The sequence below is a fragment of the Macaca thibetana genome, chromosome 4 (assembly GCF_024542745.1).
Source record: "Macaca thibetana thibetana isolate TM-01 chromosome 4, ASM2454274v1, whole genome shotgun sequence".
NCBI lineage: Eukaryota > Metazoa > Chordata > Mammalia > Primates > Cercopithecidae > Macaca > Macaca thibetana.
The window spans coordinates 70974530-70994219 of record NC_065581.1 but is presented as its reverse complement, the minus strand read 5'-3'; the positions used below and the strand labels follow the sequence as shown (position 1 = coordinate 70994219).

Genomic DNA, 19690 nt, shown 5'->3' with positions numbered 1-19690 from the left:
TTGACAAAACAGACATAATATATAAATCTGGATTTTTCTTACTCCAAATTGCTCAAAGTAACACATTTTAATGCACGAATTTAGTGAGATTTTGAGTCTCCCATCTAGACCTTTAGGTAATATCACCTGACACAGAGCAATGATAAAGAAAATGTGTTCTGCTGGGCATAGTGGCTCACGTCTATAATCCCAGTGCTTTGGGAGGCTGAGATGGGAGGATTGCTCAAGACCAGAAGTTCAAAACCAGCCTGGGCAAAATAGTGAGACCCTGACTCTACAAGTAAAAATTTAAAAATTAGATGTGCTGTTACATGCCCTTAGTCCCAGCTACTCAAGAGGCTGAGGTGAGAGGATCACCTGAGTCCAGGGGTTTGAGGGTACAGAAAGATATGATCACCCACTGTACTCCAGCTTGGGCAACAGAGCAAGACCCTGTCTCTAAAAAAAAAAAAAGGAAAAGAAAAAAGAAAATGTTTTTTTTTTTTTTTACAAAACATGCCTCACAATATCCAAATGTCATTAACTGGACAACTGCCCATTTGGTTGGAGCAGAAAGCAAATTCGCCTACATTCTAGTGATAGAAACAATGTGATTAGAACTTTAGAAATTCAGTTCTTACAGATCTGGATCTAACTATAGTAGTGGTACCATAAATTTCATAGCTGTACCCCTGAAGAAAGGATTTAAGTATTCCAAATGAAAAGTTTTCTGTTAAAAGAAGTAAATCTTACACAGGGGAAAAAAATAATAACAGTTGTTAAATATAGGAGGGCATACAAAAAAGTGAGTAGGATCATAATATATTAATATAAACCTAAGTATAGTTGTGCATATTCATTAATGTTTCAGTCTAAATCAGTTCATCTGAGCCAGTATCAAGACTTTCATATTCTGTAAAACATATTCTGTCCTTTGATGCTAGGTTAATGAAAATACCAGGATTCTTAAGTAGGGGAAAAACGTACACACATTTGCATGATGTTGATGTGTCATTACCAAATAAAAGCACACATATTTTTCATTTCATTTTAATTGTAATATGTCATTGCTTAATGAAATACACATTTATACCTTTAAAGAGATATTTATCAGCCACTCAGAGTTTACTAAATGTAAAGATGTTCAGACTCTGGATTAGCTAATTTCTCTTTGTTACTAAGAGGTTGATTATCCTTAGTCAGCATCCTGAATCCCATCCCTCGCCAATTCTGAAACTCAGTAAAAGAAGAAAAAAGAGAAGCTATGCATAAGCCCACAGTTAGAGTAAAAAAATAGGTCAAACTCCTCCTCTCACATGATCCTTTTATTGGTTCCTCCAACCTACTCTGCATTCCTGAGTCTCTGTCTCTGTCGCCCAGGCTGGACTGCAGTAGCGCGATCTCGGCTCACTGCAAGCTCCGCCTCCCGGGTTCACGCCATTCTCCTGCCTCAGCCTCCTGAGTAGCTGGGACCACAGGCGCCCGCGACCGCGCCCGGCTAATTTTTTGTATTTTTAGTAGAGAAAATTTTTAGTAGAGTTTCGCCGTGTTAGCCAGGATGGTCTCGATCTCCTGACCTTGTGATCTGCCCGCCTCGGCCTCCCAAAGTGCTGGGATTACAGGCATAAGCCACTCACTGCGCCCGGCCTCCTTTTTTTTTAAATCATCGTGGTACATTCACTTATTTCCCTTTTTACTGTGAGCCCTTTAAGCTTGATAACTACTGAGCAACTGTCACAGATACTGCAACTGTCATAGGTTCTGCAAGTTTGCTTCTAGATTCTTAAATGCATGTAGTTTATGATGGCTTTAAGTATTAATCATGGCTTCTGATTCAAACCCAGACTTTGAGGATACGCTTCAAGGTAAGAAATTTATCAACAGAAATTTCATGCCCTACCCTTGGCGTTTTTTTTTTTTTTTGTTTTTGTTTTTTTTTTTTTTTTTTTTGCTATGCTACACTTAACAATGAGATGGCTACTAACTCATAGTCAGTAATATATCATGTCATTGTAAGTACTCAAGTGCTTTTTGACCATGTTTCAGATAGTTTTTCAGGAATAGTAACGCCATTAAACCTCCTTACCTGCTTTTCTCATGCCGTATATTTTTGCCAGCTGACAACGAATAGGGGTTCAGTTTGAATCTGGAATAGATCTTTTTCTCAGCAAAGGTGATAAAACTATACCTCTATGTTTTAATGAACTTTCTTATAGTTCAGGCTCTCATGTGTGAAATTTTTACCAAAACTACAGATACGAGGAACAGCTAATCTTTGATAAATGTTTCTTAGATTTGCTTAATCTAAGAATATTCTTTAAAATTTTTTCTTAATTATTTTTGTACTCTTCAGAAGCAACCTTTTTCATTATTTAGACAATATCGTGTAATTAACTCTTTTAATTAAAGCAGCCGGATGTGGTGGCCAATGCCTATAATCACAGCACTTTAGGTGGCTGAGGTAGGTGGATGGCTTGAGTCCAGGAGTTCAAGACCAGCCTGAACAACGTGGCAAAACCCTGTCTCTAAAAATAAAAATTTAAAAATAAATAAAAATTTTCCCCAATCTTTATTTCAGCTCCAGTGTGCTGCTCTGCTCGTTACAACTTAGCAATTTTGGCCTTTTTTGGTTTCTTCATTGTGTATGCATTACGTGTGAATCTGAGTGTTGCGTTAGTGGATATGGTAGATTCAAATACAACTTTAGAAGATAATAGAACTTCCAAGGCGTGTCCAGAGCATTCTGCTCCCATAAAAGTTCATCATAATCAAACGGTAGGTGCTATTTTTTAAGGAAACAATTTTAATTATTCTAAAATACTTGCAAGTAAACATATTAAAAGGTCTTTTGTCATCCTACAGAAACCACACTTTGTTTATGTATAGTTTGAATTACTTTCTTTTTGTGTTTTCCCAGGAACTGATTGGGCAATAACTTGTAACTATAGCTACTACTGCTATGCCATAATACACCTTGATCTGTTTGAGAAGTAGTTCTTCCATTCCCTCTGTAAACATACCATGCTTGAAGAAAATTTGGAAAAACCTCTTTTATATAACAGAAAATTAAACTGTTTTAAATTTTCTAAATAGCTTTTATAGGAATATTATTTATAACCCTATATCACTTATAGGGTTACAGCTACAAGAGAGTTTAGGTAATCTCAGTTGCAAGATGAAAAGTAAGAACTGGCCAGTTTCTTAGGACATTCTCTTCTGCATGTACACATGCCTAACCTAAGCTACATAAGTCATTTTGCCTGCCTTATGTTATAGTGGAATTGATCAATGTGTGTTCATCATTTGTTTATAATTAAGTTATATACACTTCATTTTATGTTGCTTATCACACAAGGAGATAGTACAGAAAGAAAAGCTAGTATTCTTTTTAGAAGCACATTTTCAGGCTGGGCACAGTGGCTCATGCCTGTAATCCCAGCACTTTGGGAGGCTGAGGCGGGTGGATCACCTGAGGTCAGGAGTTCAAGACCAGCCTGGCCAACATGGTGAAACCTTATCTCTACTAAAAATACAAAAATTAGCTGGGCGTGGTAGCACACACCTATAATCCCAGCTACTCAGGAGGCTGAGGCAGGAGAATTGCTTGAACCTGGGAGGTGGAGTTTGCAGTGAGCCAAGATCACGCCATTCCACTCCAGCCTGGGCAACAAGAGCAAGACTCCGTCCCAAAAAAAAAAAAAAAAAAAAAAAAAGCATATATTTTCACCCATTTTAAGTGCTCACAAAGGTGCTAGTTCATACTTAGGTGAATCTCCTCTATCATTTACAAGCAGAGCATTCAAGCAGGAAAGAGGATTTCTCTCTAAACAAAATAAATCTCTCCAAAAATCTTTCTATATAACTTTAATAATGTTGCTGAGTAACATTTGGGTACACATCACTCACTTTCTCCACTCCGACCTGTGACCTTCAGGGACAACACTGCTGGACTGTACATGAAATCCTAGAATTCCACAGATAAACGTCTAATTGGTACCCTAAATAAGGGAAAGTATGAGTTTGCTTTGTGTCTTTTTCTTTGCAAAGTGCTTTTGTTGACCCTGCTACTTATCTTCATCTGCCTTGTATCAACAGTAGAAAGAAATCCTGGAATGGTTCTTGACATGTTGGCTTGGTTATACAGCTACACTGCATTAAAGATGTCAGATACTCGTATCAGTCACTAAATCTTCATTAGTACCTTACTATGTGCTGCTACTAATGAAAACACAGGTCTACTCACATGAAGTTTGTGGCTTGATTTAAATTCTTGCTCTTTGGTATAGTTCCATATGCTTGTTTAAGTGCTTGGTCTGAAATGGGGAGATATTATTAATATCTATATGTATGCATGTTAATAGCCAGCATTAACTGTGCATCAAGCCTTATTTTATGTGCCTATTTCATTTCCTCTTCCCAGATCACACATTCGGTAAGTAGTAGAGCTAAGATGAAAACCAAGCCTGGTTCCCAAAGCCTAGCTCAGCCTCTACAGTTTTCTGTTTAATAGCTTTCTGGATTAAGCCTGTGACTCTTTTTTTGGGAGGGGGAGGCAGGGCCGGGGGGGACGGCAGCCTCCCAAGCCATAGTACGCTCAGAGACACCAAAGCCTTTTTTGTGATTCTTTTGTGAGCCTTCTTGGTCATAGTTATTACAAAGCTATCTGCAGCTCATCCTGCAGTCTAGTTTTATAAAATTGCAAGCCTTCTTGAAGTTTACAGCTGTCAGTTCTTTTTCATTCACTTCTAAATACTGTATGTCTATATTGTTATGACTCACCCACCTACTGGAAAGTTTGCATGTTCTTCAGTCCAAAATAGTGGTTCAAAATCTCATTTATATGTACTTGCATACCAGTAAGAGAAAAGAGCTGTTGCGTGAAGGTCTTAAAGGATTGTTTTATTCTCTTCTGATTTTTGTAGGGTAAGAAGTACCAATGGGATGCAGAAACTCAAGGATGGATTCTCGGTTCCTTTTTTTATGGCTACATCATCACACAGATTCCTGGAGGATATGTTGCCAGCAAAATAGGGGGGAAACTGCTGCTAGGATTTGGGATCCTTGGCACTGCTGTCCTCACCCTGTTCACTCCTATTGCTGCAGATTTAGGAGTTGGACCACTCATTGTACTCAGAGCACTAGAAGGACTAGGAGAGGTAATTGCCTTTTCTCTCTGGTTTTACTTCTTACCCTGTGTCTCCTTCTCTTCTTCTTAAAGATATCATTCTTTGGTATGAATATGAACCAAAAAATAACATTGGATGATAACAGGGGTTTATTTTTTAGAGAAAGGACTAACTAGAAATTTACCTGAATAGATTTTGGTTGTGGTAAATGAGGTATCTAGTAGGAGCACCCCAAAATTGGAAACTTTACTCAAAAACCAGAGAAAACGTTTTTCCAGAAGAGACTTCATAGGTCATACTTTAGGAGAGAAGAAAATAAACCACTAATAAATGGTTAAGATAGGCCGGGTGTGGTGGCTCATGCCTGTAGGCCGAGGTGGGCAGATCACTTGAGGTCAGGAATTTGAGACCAGCCTGGCCAACATGGTGAAACCCTGTCTCTACTAAAAATAAAAAAATTAGCCAGGCATGGCGGTGCACACCTGTAATCGCAGCTACTCGGGAGGATGAAGTGGGAGAATCACTTGAACCTGGGAGGCAGAGGTTGCAGTGAGCCACGATCGCTCCACTGCACTCCAGCCTGGATGACAGCAAGTCTCCATCTCAAAAGAAAAAAAATGGTTAAGATTGGCCATCATTACCTCTTATACTCTTGCCACAGTTTAACTCTGTTCTATCATTGATGCCCAGGTCTGAAGCACATTTTACACAATAGACTGTTGAGTTGCATTGAATTTCTTTTTTATCACTTATTCTTTTATTTTTTCTGGTCTTGTAACTTAGAGACAAATATTTTATTATTTTATATAACTATCTCAATTTAGTTCTATGATTCTGCTGTTTTTAGAAGTATTATTAATTTTTGCCTCTTTTATTTCCCTCCTCTTAATAGTTTTATCATTTTTTAAAATTTTGATTCTTGTCTTTCTTTTCTGTCCCACTTTTCTTTTGTATTACATCATGTGTACCCCCATACTGAATAATTTTCACTTTTCCTTTATAACTTTGAACTTCTACCTCTGAAACCCAGGGAAAGGTGTATTTTGATCTCTTGCATTTCTTTAATTCAAGCAAGATAATGGCCACTGGGCTTGGTGTAGAGCATGAAGATTATTTTAAGTAGCAGCGTATCATGCTGTTGGAATGAACACTGGACCAGAGTTTGAATAATAGCTCTATTGTATCTAACAGTGAAACCTTAGGTAAGCTGTAATCTCTAGACCTCAGTTCCATCATTTTTTAAACTGGGACTAAAATACCTTCCCTGTTTTCAGTCACAGGATAGATATAAAATTCATATGGTGATAAGGATTGCTAGAATACTTTGGAAATTGCCAGGTACTATTTAAAGATGTTTCATTCATCTGAATGTTTTTATTTTGTTCTTATCAATAGAGATCTATTAAAGTAAACCCTTCCTGATCACAAAATTAAAATTACTCCTCTATTACCAGGTTCCTATTCTTCTTGACAAAGTAAAATATACTTAAATCTAGCATATTTTCTCTGATCCTAGTATTGAATCTCCTTGCTGAATGTATTCCCATATTTTACTTCCAGTTTATGCCACTAATTTAACATTACGGCATATTGATCATATTACTACTGTTATCTCAGGTAACATTTTATTTCCTTTTTTTTCTAGTTTTTGAGACGGAGTCTCACTCTGTCGCCCAGGCTGGAGTGCAATGGCACGATCTCGGCTCACTGCAACCTCCGCCTCCCGAGTTCAAACAATTTTCCTTCCTCAGCCTCCCAAGTAGATGGGATTACAGGCACGTACCATCACGCCTGGCTAATTTTTGTATTTTTAGTAGAGACAGGGTTTCACCATATTGGCCAGGCTGGTCTCAAACTTCTGACATCAAGTGATCTGCCCGCCTCAGCCTCCCAAAGTGCTGGGATTACAGGCATGAGCCACCATGTCCAACCAACAACTAAATAGAATTTAAGTTGTGTTTATACTCAGGTTCTCTCATCCTTCTTCATCCCTCCAGTATGTATCACAGATGCATCTCCTCATTCATAAAGGACACTTAGATTACTATCTTTCTTTCCTACCATCTGATTCACCATAAATATACCTACATTGTCCCTAGGTTTTATAATAAAGTTTTCTACAACGTAATCTCCGTGGGCATTTCCAAACATCTTAAGTTTTCTTCTATAATGACTTATCCTGTGGATGCTCCATGAGGTAGATTCTTACTGATTTGCAATGTACCTAAGTCATCTTTGCCTTCCATTGGTATTACGTTTTTTAATTCCTTTTTTTTGTTTGTTTTTGGTTTTGAAAGAGTCAGCAGAAAGTATAAAGTATTAAAACATTTATTCTTCTCTTCACTAATAATAGCACTAGCTACCATTTATCTTTACAACAATTATGCAACTGCCTTGAAGTTCAAGGAGGTTAACTAATCTTTCTGAAGTGCCACAGAGAGTGTCCAAGGAGAGCTGTTCTCTCTCACTCTCCTGTGGTATCTCCTCATTTAACCAGTCTCTATGAAACTGCCTCTTTCCACATCTCATTAGCTCTCCGTGTCAGTAATTGGCATCTACTAGGCTCATTATCGCAGGAAAAAAAAGAAAAAAGGCTGTAAACATGCTGATTGAATTCATCCTTTTTTTAATAGGACTGTTTTTCCAGTTGGTTGTCAACTTGAATTTTTTTTCAGTATCCCAAAGTATCAGCTCAGTATTTTTTAAAGTTATAACTTAGTAATGTTCCCTTTCATTCAGGTGATTAATAAAGTGAATGAGTAAAATTAACCTTGAGCGTGATCCCTTTATGTCCTCACTCAGTACGACTATTTTAGATTTATTGTAACCCTTATCTTGTCATCTTCAAACCAGTCCAAAATCCATGAATCTTTGGGGAGTTTTACTTTTTTTTTTTTTTTTTTTAAACAGATGGGGTCTCACTATGTTGCCCAGGCTGATCTCAAACTCCTGGGCTCAAGCAATCCTCCTGCCTTGGCCTCCCAAAGTGCTGGGATTATAGGCATGAGCCACCACACCCAGCCCTCAAATTCTGAAAGTATTTCATTTTAAGGTATTTTCACTTAACACTATAAAAATATCTCACTTCATGGAACCTGATTCTGGTTTTATTCTGATGCAGAAAATGCTTTTGTAGCAAAATACTTAACTTACGTTAAAACATTAACAAAACTAGCTTACATTTCATCAGAAATATCATGTTCCCTTCTCTCAGGGTGTTACATTTCCAGCCATGCATGCCATGTGGTCTTCTTGGGCTCCCCCTCTTGAAAGAAGCAAGCTTCTTAGCATTTCATATGCAGGTGAGATAACAATTATCAAACTTTGCTGTAACATGTTATGTATATATCAACCTTGGGGAAAAAGTGCCTGCATACCAGAATGATGCAGTGTCGGATTGGATGCCCCTTTGGGGAGAACATTAAGTTTCAGTAGTACAACTTTATTACCAATTTTTCTCTTTGGCTCAACAATTTATAGTAATGTGGCTTAATTGACTAATGTCATTTTCCCCATCTGCCATCATCTATTTCAAAGTATGTTGCCTTTTCAGATATTGGTATAAAGATGCTCTTTTTTTTTTCTTTTTCTGTTTACTTTTTTAGGGTTTTTAAAATTTATTTTTGCTTGTTTAGAGATGCTTTTTAATAAAAAGGAAAAAAAGGCCAGTAGCTAGAAAATTGAATGTTTTTGTCCTTAAATTGTGATTTCTGTTTTGGTTAACTAATGAATGTATCATGATTCTCAACCCCTCTCTTCATGCGTCTTTTTTCTATGCATCTTTATTTGCCATCATTTTGATCTACAGGTGAGATAAGATGAGTTTTATATATGTGAATTATAATTTTACCAGATTGCATAAGATATTCTAGCCTTTCTTTTATTGACTGAATTAAAATTTTTCCACCTGACTGCTTTTTAAATATAGTAGTTGAGAAAAGGCCTCTCTGTGGTACTTTTAAGCTAAAATCTGAAGGATAAGAACAAACCATTCATGCAGGGAGAAGAGCATTTCAGCCAATCAGAACAGCATGTACGAGGGCACTCAGGCAAGAAATAACATAAAGGTTTAAACAAATGGAAAACTACTTTGGGTCGCTAGAACTCAGTGAGTAAGGAGGATAATGGCGTAAGATGAGGTTAGACAAAGAGATAAGAGTCGGGTTATATCAGGTCTTATAGACTACAGGAAAGAATGTAGATTGTTTTTTAAGAGGCATGATTCAATTACATTTTAAGAAGATTATTCTTGCAGCTATGTGGAGATTGATATGAGAAATCTGATGATAGGTTCAAGAACAGGTACTATCTAAGGTTCCCCTTTACCTATTGAATAAATCCCAAACTCCTTGCGCTAAGGGCAAGATTCTTTACAGTCTTCACTGCTTTATTGCAGCTAGCCTTATATCTCTGGCAGATAGTGCCTAGCTTGGAGTAGGTACTCAGTAACTATTCCACTGTCTAAGTCCAACCTGTTTTTCCAGCTTTATCTTCTTTTTCTTTCCTTTACCCAAATGGAGTTCCCAAGTCTACTACTCTCTGCTTTCCTACTTCCATTCCTTTGCTTGTCCTGTTACACTACCTCTATATCTTTTTTCTAATCTTGTTTCTATGGGACCAAATGTTAGGCTTTTTTTTTTTTTTTTTTTTTTTTTAGACAGGGTCTCACTCCAGGCTGGGGTGCAGTGGCACAGTTGCTGCTCACTGCAGCCTCAACAGCTGAAGCGATCCTCCCACCTCAGCCTCCCAAGTAGCTAAGTAGCTGGTACTACAGGGTGCACCACCACCACGCCCAGATAATTTTTGTATTTTTAGTACAGATAGTAGTTTGCCATATTGCCCAGGCTGGTCTCAAACTCCTAGGCTCAGGTGATCCACCCGCGTCAGCCTCTTAAAGTGCAGGGATTACCAGCATGATCCACTGTGCCCAGCCTGTTACCCATCATCTGTAAGCAGTAGACCTGTCTGTCCTATCTTTGTTTCTCTCTCTCCAAAGTTTATAAAATAGTCTTATGTGTTGTTCTAGGAGCACAGCTTGGGACAGTAATTTCTCTTCCTCTTTCTGGAATAATTTGCTACTACATGAATTGGACTTATGTCTTCTACTTTTTTGGTAAGTTTAAAACTTTAGCTGAATTATAATGTAACAAATTCAAAATATAATAATAGTAGCCTAATAATGTGTTAAAAATATATCTTCCAAATTACGGAAACAGAGTTCTAAAACATTTCCTGATAACCTGTTTTTCAAGTTGGTATGGTTTACTTGACCTATTTGAATTATGACCTGATGTTAGTTTTGGAATATTTCTCAGTAGAAATGACTCTTGATCCTGGACTTAAATAGTACATTTGTTATCAAAAAAATCACTGTCTTGGGTATTTTAAGTTTCTTCTCAAGCAAAGTAGGATGTTCTCACTTGGTAGTTTTAATGTTTGTTGTTTTTTTTTTTTTTCTTTTTACTTAGTCCCAAGGCATTTTATTTCTCAGTTTCCTTGGCAGCATGATGCACATTTTTAATAAATTAGATTTTCACATAGACATGTCATACAAGAAATGTATCTGCAATCAAAATTTAAAAATCAACTAACAAAAACAGACACCTTTGGAAATATGTAGACTGTGGCCGGGCGCGGTGGCTCAAGCCTGTAATCCCAGCACTTTGGGAGGCCGAGACGGGCGGATCACGAGGTCAGGAGATCAAGACCAGCCTGGCTAACACGGTGAAACCCCGTCTCTACCAAAAAAGACAAAAAACTAGCCGGGCAAGGTGGCGGGCGCCTGTAGTCCCAGCTACCCGGGAGGCTGAGGCAGGAGAATGGCATAAACTCGGCAGGTGGAGCTTGCAGTGAGCTGAGATCCGGCCACTGCACTCCAGCCTGGGTGACAGAGCGAGACTCCGTCTCAAAAAAAAAAAAAAAAAAGAAATATGTAGACTGTGGAAATATATCTTCAAAAAGGTTTGTCTGGTAGACCCTGATAGGCAAAGTCATGAGGTTAAAAGTTGTTTTCTTCTGGCGGGGCGCAGTGGCTCACACCTGTAATCCCAGCACTTTGGGAGGCCGAGGTGGGTGGATCACAAGGTCAAGAGTTCAAGACCAGCCTGGCCAACATGGTGGAACCCCGTCTCTACTCAAAATACAAAAATTAGCCGGGTGTGGTGGCATGTGCCTATAGTCCCAGCTACTCAGGAGGCTGAGACAGTAGAGTTGCTTGAACCCGGCAGGCGGAGATGGCAGTGAGCTGAGATCACGTCACTGCACTCCAGCGTGTGCGACAGAGCAAAGACTCTATCTCCAAAAAAAAAAAAAAAGTTGTTTTCTTCAAAATGTATAAGCAATAATACAGTTATAGCAATTATCCCATTAAACTGAATCCAAACTGAAGTCAGTTTTACATTGAATTTATAGTTACATAATTTTTCAAGACATATAAAAATGTTGTTAGGTGCATTCTAATTTTGTGTTTTTGTTTTGTTTTGTTTTTTATTTGGTACATTCTAATTTTATCTAACTATTATTTTTCTATTTTAAGGTACTATTGGAATATTTTGGTTTCTTTTGTGGATCTGGTTAGTTAGTGACACACCACAAAAACACAAGAGAATTACCCATTGTGAAAAGGAATACATTCTTTCATCATTAAGAAATCAGGTATGGACTTTGACACATTTTAAAAATAATGTCAGAACCTTTTTTTCTTCAGAATTAAGATATCAATTTTTAAAAATAGATATTCCTATTGTGCATGCTCTAGACAAAGTAGAATAGGCAAATGAAATAAATATCCAAAATATTGTCTGGCTGGGTGCAGTGGCTCACACTTGTAATCCCAGTACTTTGGGGAGGTTTAGGTGGGAGGATCATTTGAGGTTAGGAGACTAGCCTAGTCAACATAGTGAGACCCTTTCTCTACAAAACATTTAAAACATTTTAAAAATATTTTTAAAATACATAAAATATTGTCTGAAGAATTTCAGTTCTTTCATTTTTTATAGAAAGTATAGTTTTATAAACTATAAAAAATATTTTTAAGTCATTTTCAACCTTTTAGTGTAGTGATTATCAAATGAGTGTTAAGTTTGTTTTTTCCACTTGATTGGTAGAAAATAAAATATGTTATTCATGAAAGGATTCTCATTCTGACCATTAGTTGTTAGAAAACCAATTAGTGTGTTTATACAGTTGTGAATCCCAAATCTGAAAATTTTGAATCCAAAATACTCTGAAATCCAAAAGTTTTTGAGAACCCACATGATGCTCAAAGGAAATGCTCATTGGAGCATTTCAGAGTTCAGATTTTTGGATTTTAAGATTTAGGATGCCTGGCCAGCTGTGATGGCTCACTCCTGTAATCCTAGTACTTCAGGAGGCTGAGGCAGGCTGATCGCCTGAGGTCAGGAGTTCAAGACCAACCTGGCCAACATGACAAAACCCCTTCTCTACTAAAAATACAAAAATTAGCTCGGCATGGTGGCACACACCTGTAGTCCCAGCTACTCAGGAGGCTGAGACAGGAGAATTCCTTGAACACAGGAGGCGGAGGTTGCAGTGAGCTGAGATCTGGCCACTGCACTCCAGCCTAGGCGACAGATCGAGACTCCATCTCAAAAAGAAAAACAAGATTTAGGATGCTTAACTGGGAAGGTATGTGATACAAATATTTTAAAATCCAAAATCCAAAACACTTCTGGTTCCAAGCATTTCAGACAAGGGATGTTGGACCCGTATCTATATTTTCAAACAAGTGTCATTAAAGAAAGAGAACAGCATATTTATTATGATGTAATATTATTATATGATATACATCTGTTTGTTCATCTAGAGTAAGTCTTTAGAAAAAAATGTATATCTTATTAAAACCGGATTTCAATCACTTAAGTACAAAGGCAAATCAGAAATAAAAGTCTATCATAATTCAATATACTAAATTCTCAAACCATGGAAACAAAATGTTTGCCTTTTGAGTAGAATAAAAGAAGAACATAAAAACATTAGGAAAGACTAAAATATACACAGTTTGTTTTCAGCATTCTTATTGACTTCAAAGTCACTTTATTAGTTTAAAAACATAAGATATTTTAAACTTTTCCTATTAAATTATCATGATAGATTATTTTATATATATATATATATATATAGTTTTGTTTTGTTTTGTTTTGTTTTGTTTTTTTGAGACGGAGTTTCGCTGTCTCACCCAGGCTGGAGTGTAGTGGCACGATCTCGCCTCACTGCAACCTCTATCTCCCGGATTCAAACAATTCTCCTGCCTCAGCCTCCTGAGTTGCTGGGATTACAGGTGCACGCCACCACTCCCAGCTAAATTTTTGTATTTTTAGTAGAGACGGGATTTTACCATATTGGCCAGGCTGGTCTTGAACTCCTGGCGTCAAGCAATCCTACCATCTTGGCCTCTGAAAGTGCTGGGACTACAGGTGTGAGCCACTGCGCCCAGCCAAGATTGATATTTTAAATATTTATATACAGTATAACCAGGCAGTAAAATTAAAAACTTAGTCTTGACTGGGCATGGTGGCTTACGCCTGTAATCCCAGCACTTTGGGAGGCTAAAGCAGGCAGATTTCTTGAGCCCTGAAGTTCAAGCCCAGCCTGGACAACATAGCAAGACCCCATCTCTAAAAAGAAGAAAAATGTACTCTTTAGCATTTTTTTTTTTTTTTTTTTTTTTTTTTTTTTTTTTTTTGAGACTGAGTCTGGCTCTGTCGCCCAGGCTGGAGTGCGGTGGCCGGATCTCAGCTCACTGCAAGCTCCGCCTCCCGGGTTCACGCCATTCTCCTGCCTCAGCCTCCCGAGTAGCTGGGACCACAGGCGCCCGCCACTTCGCCCGGCTAGTTTTTTGTATTTTTTAGTAGAGACGGAGTTTCACCATGTTAGCCAGGATGGTCTCGATCTCCTGACCTCGTGATCCGCCCGTCTCGGCCTCCCAAAGTGCTGGGATTACAGGCTTGAGCCACCGCGCCCGGCCTTTTAGCATTTATTTTTAAGTTTTTTTATTTTGCTATAAATGTCTCTACAAGCAGCTGAACTTTAAGAATTATGACCTGTCTTGATCTTTGCCAAAGATTGGCAGAAACTCAGAAACAGAAGAAATCAGCACTGTAATAAAGTTTTAACCAGGCGGAGAGCTCATATCCAAGGTTACTTGGGTCTGAGTCTTCCCAGTAGAAAATAATAATAATAATAATAATAATTAATGCAAATAAAAAGAAAGTTTTAGCTAGGTGTGATGGCACACACATGCAGTTCCAGCTCCTCCGGAGGCTGAGGCAAGGGGGCTGCTTGAGTCCAGGAGGTCAAGGTTGCAGTGAACTATAATCAGCCATTGCACTCCAACCTGGGCAACAGAGCAAGACCATGTCTCAAAATAAAAAGTTAAGTTACTTTGAAAGTTTAGAGTCCTGCATGATGTTAATTGAGTTACCCACTTTTTCCCCTTAAGGAGCAGGTAAATACAATTTAACACATTATAAACAGATGTTGCCATGTAAAACTTGCTGTTTTGTCATTTTCTCAACATTGATGGGTAACAGCTTGCTTCTTCCAATATTTCATTTTTACCATGATCTTCCAGAACTTATAAAACTTTTGAGTTTGTTTAAATTTTTTTAAAAGCTTTCCCTTGGCCAGGGGTGGTGGCTTTCACCTGTAATCCCAACACTTGGGGAGGCAAGATGGAAGGATTGCTTGAGCCCAGGAATTGAGACCAGCCTGGGCAACATGACGAGACCTCATCTCTACAAAAAATTTAAAAATTAGCCAGGTAGTCCCAACTACTCAGCAGGCTGAGGCAGGAGGATTGCGTGAGCCTGGGAAGTCAAGGCTATAGTAAGCTGTGTTTGTGCCACTGCACTCCAGCTTGGGCAACAGAGCAATACCTTGTCTTAAAAAAAAAAAAAAAAAATCTTTCTCTACATTGGTATGTGTCTTAATCTTTCCAAACTTAGGTTGTTTCTCCACACGCTTCAGAAAAAGGAATATCCAGAGGCAAGAGATTTAGGAGAAGAAGCCCAGATTGTGTTCTTTTTTTTTGAGTCTAGCTCGGTACCCATGCTGGAGTGCAGTGGTACCATCACAGCTCAGTGCAGCCTTGACCTTACAGGTTCAAGCAGTCTTCCCACCTCAGCCTCTCAAGTAGCTGGGACTACAGGTGCACACCACCATGCCTAGCTAATTATTTTTTGTAGAGATGGAGTCTCCCTATGATAATCAAGCTGGTCTCAAACTGCTGGGCTTAAGGAGTCTTCCTGCCTTAGACTCCCAAAATGCTGGGATTACAGGCATGAGTCACTATGTACAACCAGACTGCATTCTTTTTTTTTTTTTTTTTTTTTTTTTTTTTTTGAGACGGAGTCTCGCTCTGTCGCCCGGGCTGGAGTGCAGTGGCCGGATCTCAGCTCACTGCAAGCTCCGCCCCCGGGTTTACGCCATTCTCCTGCCTCAGCCTCCCGAGTAGCTGGGACTACAGGCGCCCGCCACCTCGCCCGGCTAGTTTTTTGTATTTTTGAGTAGAGACGGGGTTTCACCGTGTTAGCCAGGATGGTCTCGATCTCCTGACCTCGTGATCCGCCCGTCTCGGCCTCCCAAAGTGCTGGGATTACAGGCTTGAGCCACCGCGCCCGGCCAGACTGCATTCTTAAGGCACATGATGTTATAGTTGATAATGTCATAAAATGATGTGTTACATGAAGCTCCACCTTTAAATCTTGGACCCAAGAAATGTGCAGCCTCTACTCATTCATTCTTTAAACATTTTTTTTTTTTTTTTTTTTTTGATACTTGACTATGACCTAGGTTCTTTGTCAGCTGAGGACTTAAAAATGAGTAAGAGGAAAAAAATAAAACATGGTTCCTGTGGGACCCGAGGTCTCCACAGGGAGACAGACATGGATGGACAGAATTTCAATATAATATAGCCTGCGTAATGCAGTGTATAAGGTACAGGACATCTTTGGAACAGAGAAGGTGGCAGTCCTCAGCCAGCCTGGGGCAGATAGGAAAAGCTTCCTTATGCCAGTGCCTTCTGGCCAAAGCCCATCAGGAACACACTTACAGTTGAACAAGTTGAGTGTCTTGGTTCATTGCAGTGAGGAAGAAAGCACACCATGAAGGACCATGAGGGCATCTCAGTGCAGAGTTGAGAGGAACTTGTTGCAGTTTAGACATGTATTAGATGACTTCGGTAAGGGTTTAAAGAATTAATGTTCTGGATATTAGCCCTTTGTCAGATGAGTAGATTGCAAAAATTTTCTCCCATTCTGTAGGTTGCCTGTTCACTCTGATGGTAGTGTCTTTTGCTGTGCAGAAGCTCTTTAGTTTAATGAGATCCCATTTGTCAATTTTGGCTTTTGCTGCCGTTGCTTTTGATGTTTTAGACATGAAATCTTTGCCCATGCCTATGTCCTGAATGGTACTACCTAGGTTTTCCTCTAGGATTTTTATGGTATTAGGTCTAACATTTAAGTCTCTAATCCATCTTGAATTAATTTTTGTATAAGGAGTAAGGAAAGGATCCAGTTTCAGCTTTCTACTTATGGCTAGCCAATTTTCCCAGCACCATTTATTAAATAGGGAATCCTTTCCCCATTTCTTGTTTCTCTCAGGTTTGTCAAAGATCAAATGGCTGTAGATGTGTGGTATTATTTCTGAGGACTCTGTTCTGTTCCATTGGTCTATATCTCTGTTTTGGTACCAGTACCATGCTGTTTTGGTTACTGTAGCCTTGTAGTATAGTTTGAAGTCAGGTAGCGTGATGCCTCCAGCTTTGTTCTTTTGACTTAGGATTCCAGAACCTACAAAGAACTTAAACAAATTTACAAGAAAAAAACAAACAACCCCATCAAAAAGTGGGCAAAGGACATGAACAGACATTTCTCAAAAGAAGACATTCATACAGCCAACAGACACATGAAAAAATGCTCATCATCACTGGCCATCAGAGAAATGCAAATCAAAACCACAATGAGATACCATCTCACACCAGTTAGAATGGCAATCATTAAAAAGTCAGGAAACAACAGGTGCTGGAGAGGATGTGGAGAAATAGGAACACTTTTACACTGTTGATGGGATTGTAAACTAGTTCAACCATTATGGAAAACAGTATGGCGATTCCTCAAGGATCTAGAACTAGATGTACCATATGACCCAGCCATCCCATTACTGGGTATATACCCAAAGGATTATAAATTATGCTGCTATAAAGACACATGCACACGTATGTTTATTGCAGCACTATTCACAATAGCAAAGACTTGGAATCAACCCAAATGTCCATCAGTGACAGATTGTATTAAGAAAATGTGGCACATATACACCATGGAATACTATGCAGCCATAAAAAAGGATGAGTTTGAGTCCTTTGTAGGGACTTGGATGCAGCTGGAATCCATCATTCTTAGCAAACTATCACAAGAACAGAAAACCAAACACCGCATGTTCTCACTCATAGGTGGGAACTGAACAATGAGATCACTCGGACTCAGGAAGGCGAACATCACACACCGGGGCCTATCATGGGGAGGGGGGAAGGGGGAGGGATTGCATTGGGAGTTATACCTGATGTAAATGACGAGCTGATGGGTGCAGCACAGCAACATGGCACAAGTATACATATGTAACAAACCTGCACGTTATGCACATGTACCCTACAACTTAAAGTATAATAATAATAAATAAATAAATAAATAAAAAAAGAATTAATGTTTTGCTCTGGATTTGATAATTCTATGATGAATTTTTATCTAGAAGGTGGGGTAAAGCTGTGATTAGTAAGGGCACAGCAGTCACTCATATTAGCTAGGAGAGGAAGACGTTTGCGCGTTTTTTGTAGTTTATGGCATTCTTGTTTTTGTCTGTGCTCAAACATGACTGTGGAGTGGTTTTTTCTTCTTCTTCTTTTTAGAGACAGGGTCTCGCTCTGTCTCCCAGCTGCCATGCAGTGGGGTGATATCGGCTCACTGTAAAGTGGTCTTATTTTTGTCATGCTCCAGCATGCTCATAGAGTGGCCTGGTTTCGGTTCAACAGGAGAACCCCAGGCCTAGATGTTGGAACCAGGACAGTTTAGCTTACCACAGCTCAGGACTGCTTTTTTTCTTTCTTTCTTTCTTTTTTTTTCTTTTGAGACAGAGTTTTGCTCTTTTTGCCCAGGCTGAAGTGCAATTGTGCAATCTCAGCTCACTGCAACCTCCGCCTTCCAGGTTCAAGTGACTCTCCTGCCTCAGCCTCCTGAGTAGCCGGGATAACAGGTGTGCACCACCACGCCCAGCTAATCTTGTATTTTTAGTACAGACTAAAAATGGTTTCTCCATGTTGGTCAGGCTGGTCTCAAACTCCTGACCTCAGATGATCCGCCCGCCTTCGTCTCCCAAAGTGCTGGGATTACAGGCAGGAGCCACCACATCCAGCCTGACTGCTTTTTTGCTTTCTCACTTTCCTGAGAGAAAGAGTGATATCTTCCAGAGAGAGTGACACCTTCTAGGAAGTGTGGCTGTTGGGTGTTGCTCTTCTGCGTAAGGCAAAGGCAAAAAACGTCAGGAGGAGGAAGCAGGTGGAAGTCAGGTCATGGAGGGTCCTCTGTGCCTCACTAAGGAGCTTAGCCTTTATCCTTTAGGCACTGGGATGCCATGAAGTATCTGTAAGCTGGAAGTGACAGAATCAGGTTTGCATTCTAGATAGCTTATGCTGGCAGTCATGTTGAAGGAGATCTGAGCTGGACAAGCAAGAGTTGCAGTTAGAATGTTTTCTCAGTTATCCAACCAAGACAAAGTCAGTACTTATAGGTAGAAATGTGATTTCATTCTTACAATAAGTGGATTTTACAATTATGATAGCATATATAGTTCTAATTCTGATTCAGAAATGTCTACAAGAAAAGAAATAGGCTGGGTGCGGTGGCTCACACCTGTAATCCCAGCACTTTGGGAGGCCAAGGCAGGTGGATCATGAGGTCAGGAGTTCAAGACCAGCCTGGCCAATATGGTGAAACTCCATCTGTAGTAAAAATACAAAACTTAGCCAGGCATGGTGGTGTGTGCCTGTAGTCCCAGCTACTCGAGAGGCTGAGGCAGAAGAATCTTTTGAACCTGGGACGCAGAGGTTACAGTGAGCCGAGATCGTACCACTGCACTCCCGCCTGGTCGACAGAGCAAGACTCTATTTCAAAAAAAAAAAGAAAAAAGAGAGAGAGAGAGAAAAAAAAAAAAAAAAAAAAAAAACCTTCATTGCACCCTGCAGTTAAATTCAGAAGGGCTATCTCATGACTAGTGAGTGCTTTAAGATCATCGACTACTCCTCTGTGTTGAAGATCTCTTTTTAATGAATTATGGAAAGACATTACCACTTCACCCATTGAAGTGTTCTTTCCTATATATCTGCTATTTTTGTTGTTGTTGTTTTGTTTTGTTTTGTTTTGTTAAGACAGAGTTTCGCTCTTGTTGCCCAGGCTGGAGTGCAATGGCACGATCCTGGCTCACTATATCATAACCTCCGCCTCCTGGGTTCTAGTGATTCTCCTGCCTCAGCCTCCCAAGTAGCTGGGATTACAGGCATGCACCACCACACCCGG

At 39.3% G+C, this 19690-nt stretch overlaps 1 protein-coding gene across 6 annotated transcripts in view; it reads left to right on the top strand.

The window, feature by feature from the left end:
- Positions 1 to 19690, top strand: part of SLC17A5 (solute carrier family 17 member 5) — a 56035-nt gene that overhangs the window by 6563 nt on the left and 29782 nt on the right. For 4 of the 6 annotated variants that reach the window (XM_050786509.1, XM_050786512.1, XM_050786513.1 and 1 more), the window contains 5 exons: positions 2558 to 2754; positions 4902 to 5135; positions 8320 to 8407; positions 10132 to 10218; positions 11641 to 11759. In XM_050786509.1, the coding sequence (XP_050642466.1) occupies positions 2558 to 2754; positions 4902 to 5135; positions 8320 to 8407; positions 10132 to 10218; positions 11641 to 11759 (725 nt within the window). Of the gene's footprint in view, positions 1 to 18; positions 1845 to 2557; positions 2755 to 4901; positions 5136 to 8319; positions 8408 to 10131; positions 10219 to 11640; positions 11760 to 19690 lie in introns of those variants that run through there. The other 2 variants (XM_050786510.1, XM_050786514.1) reach the window with 2 other exon arrangements.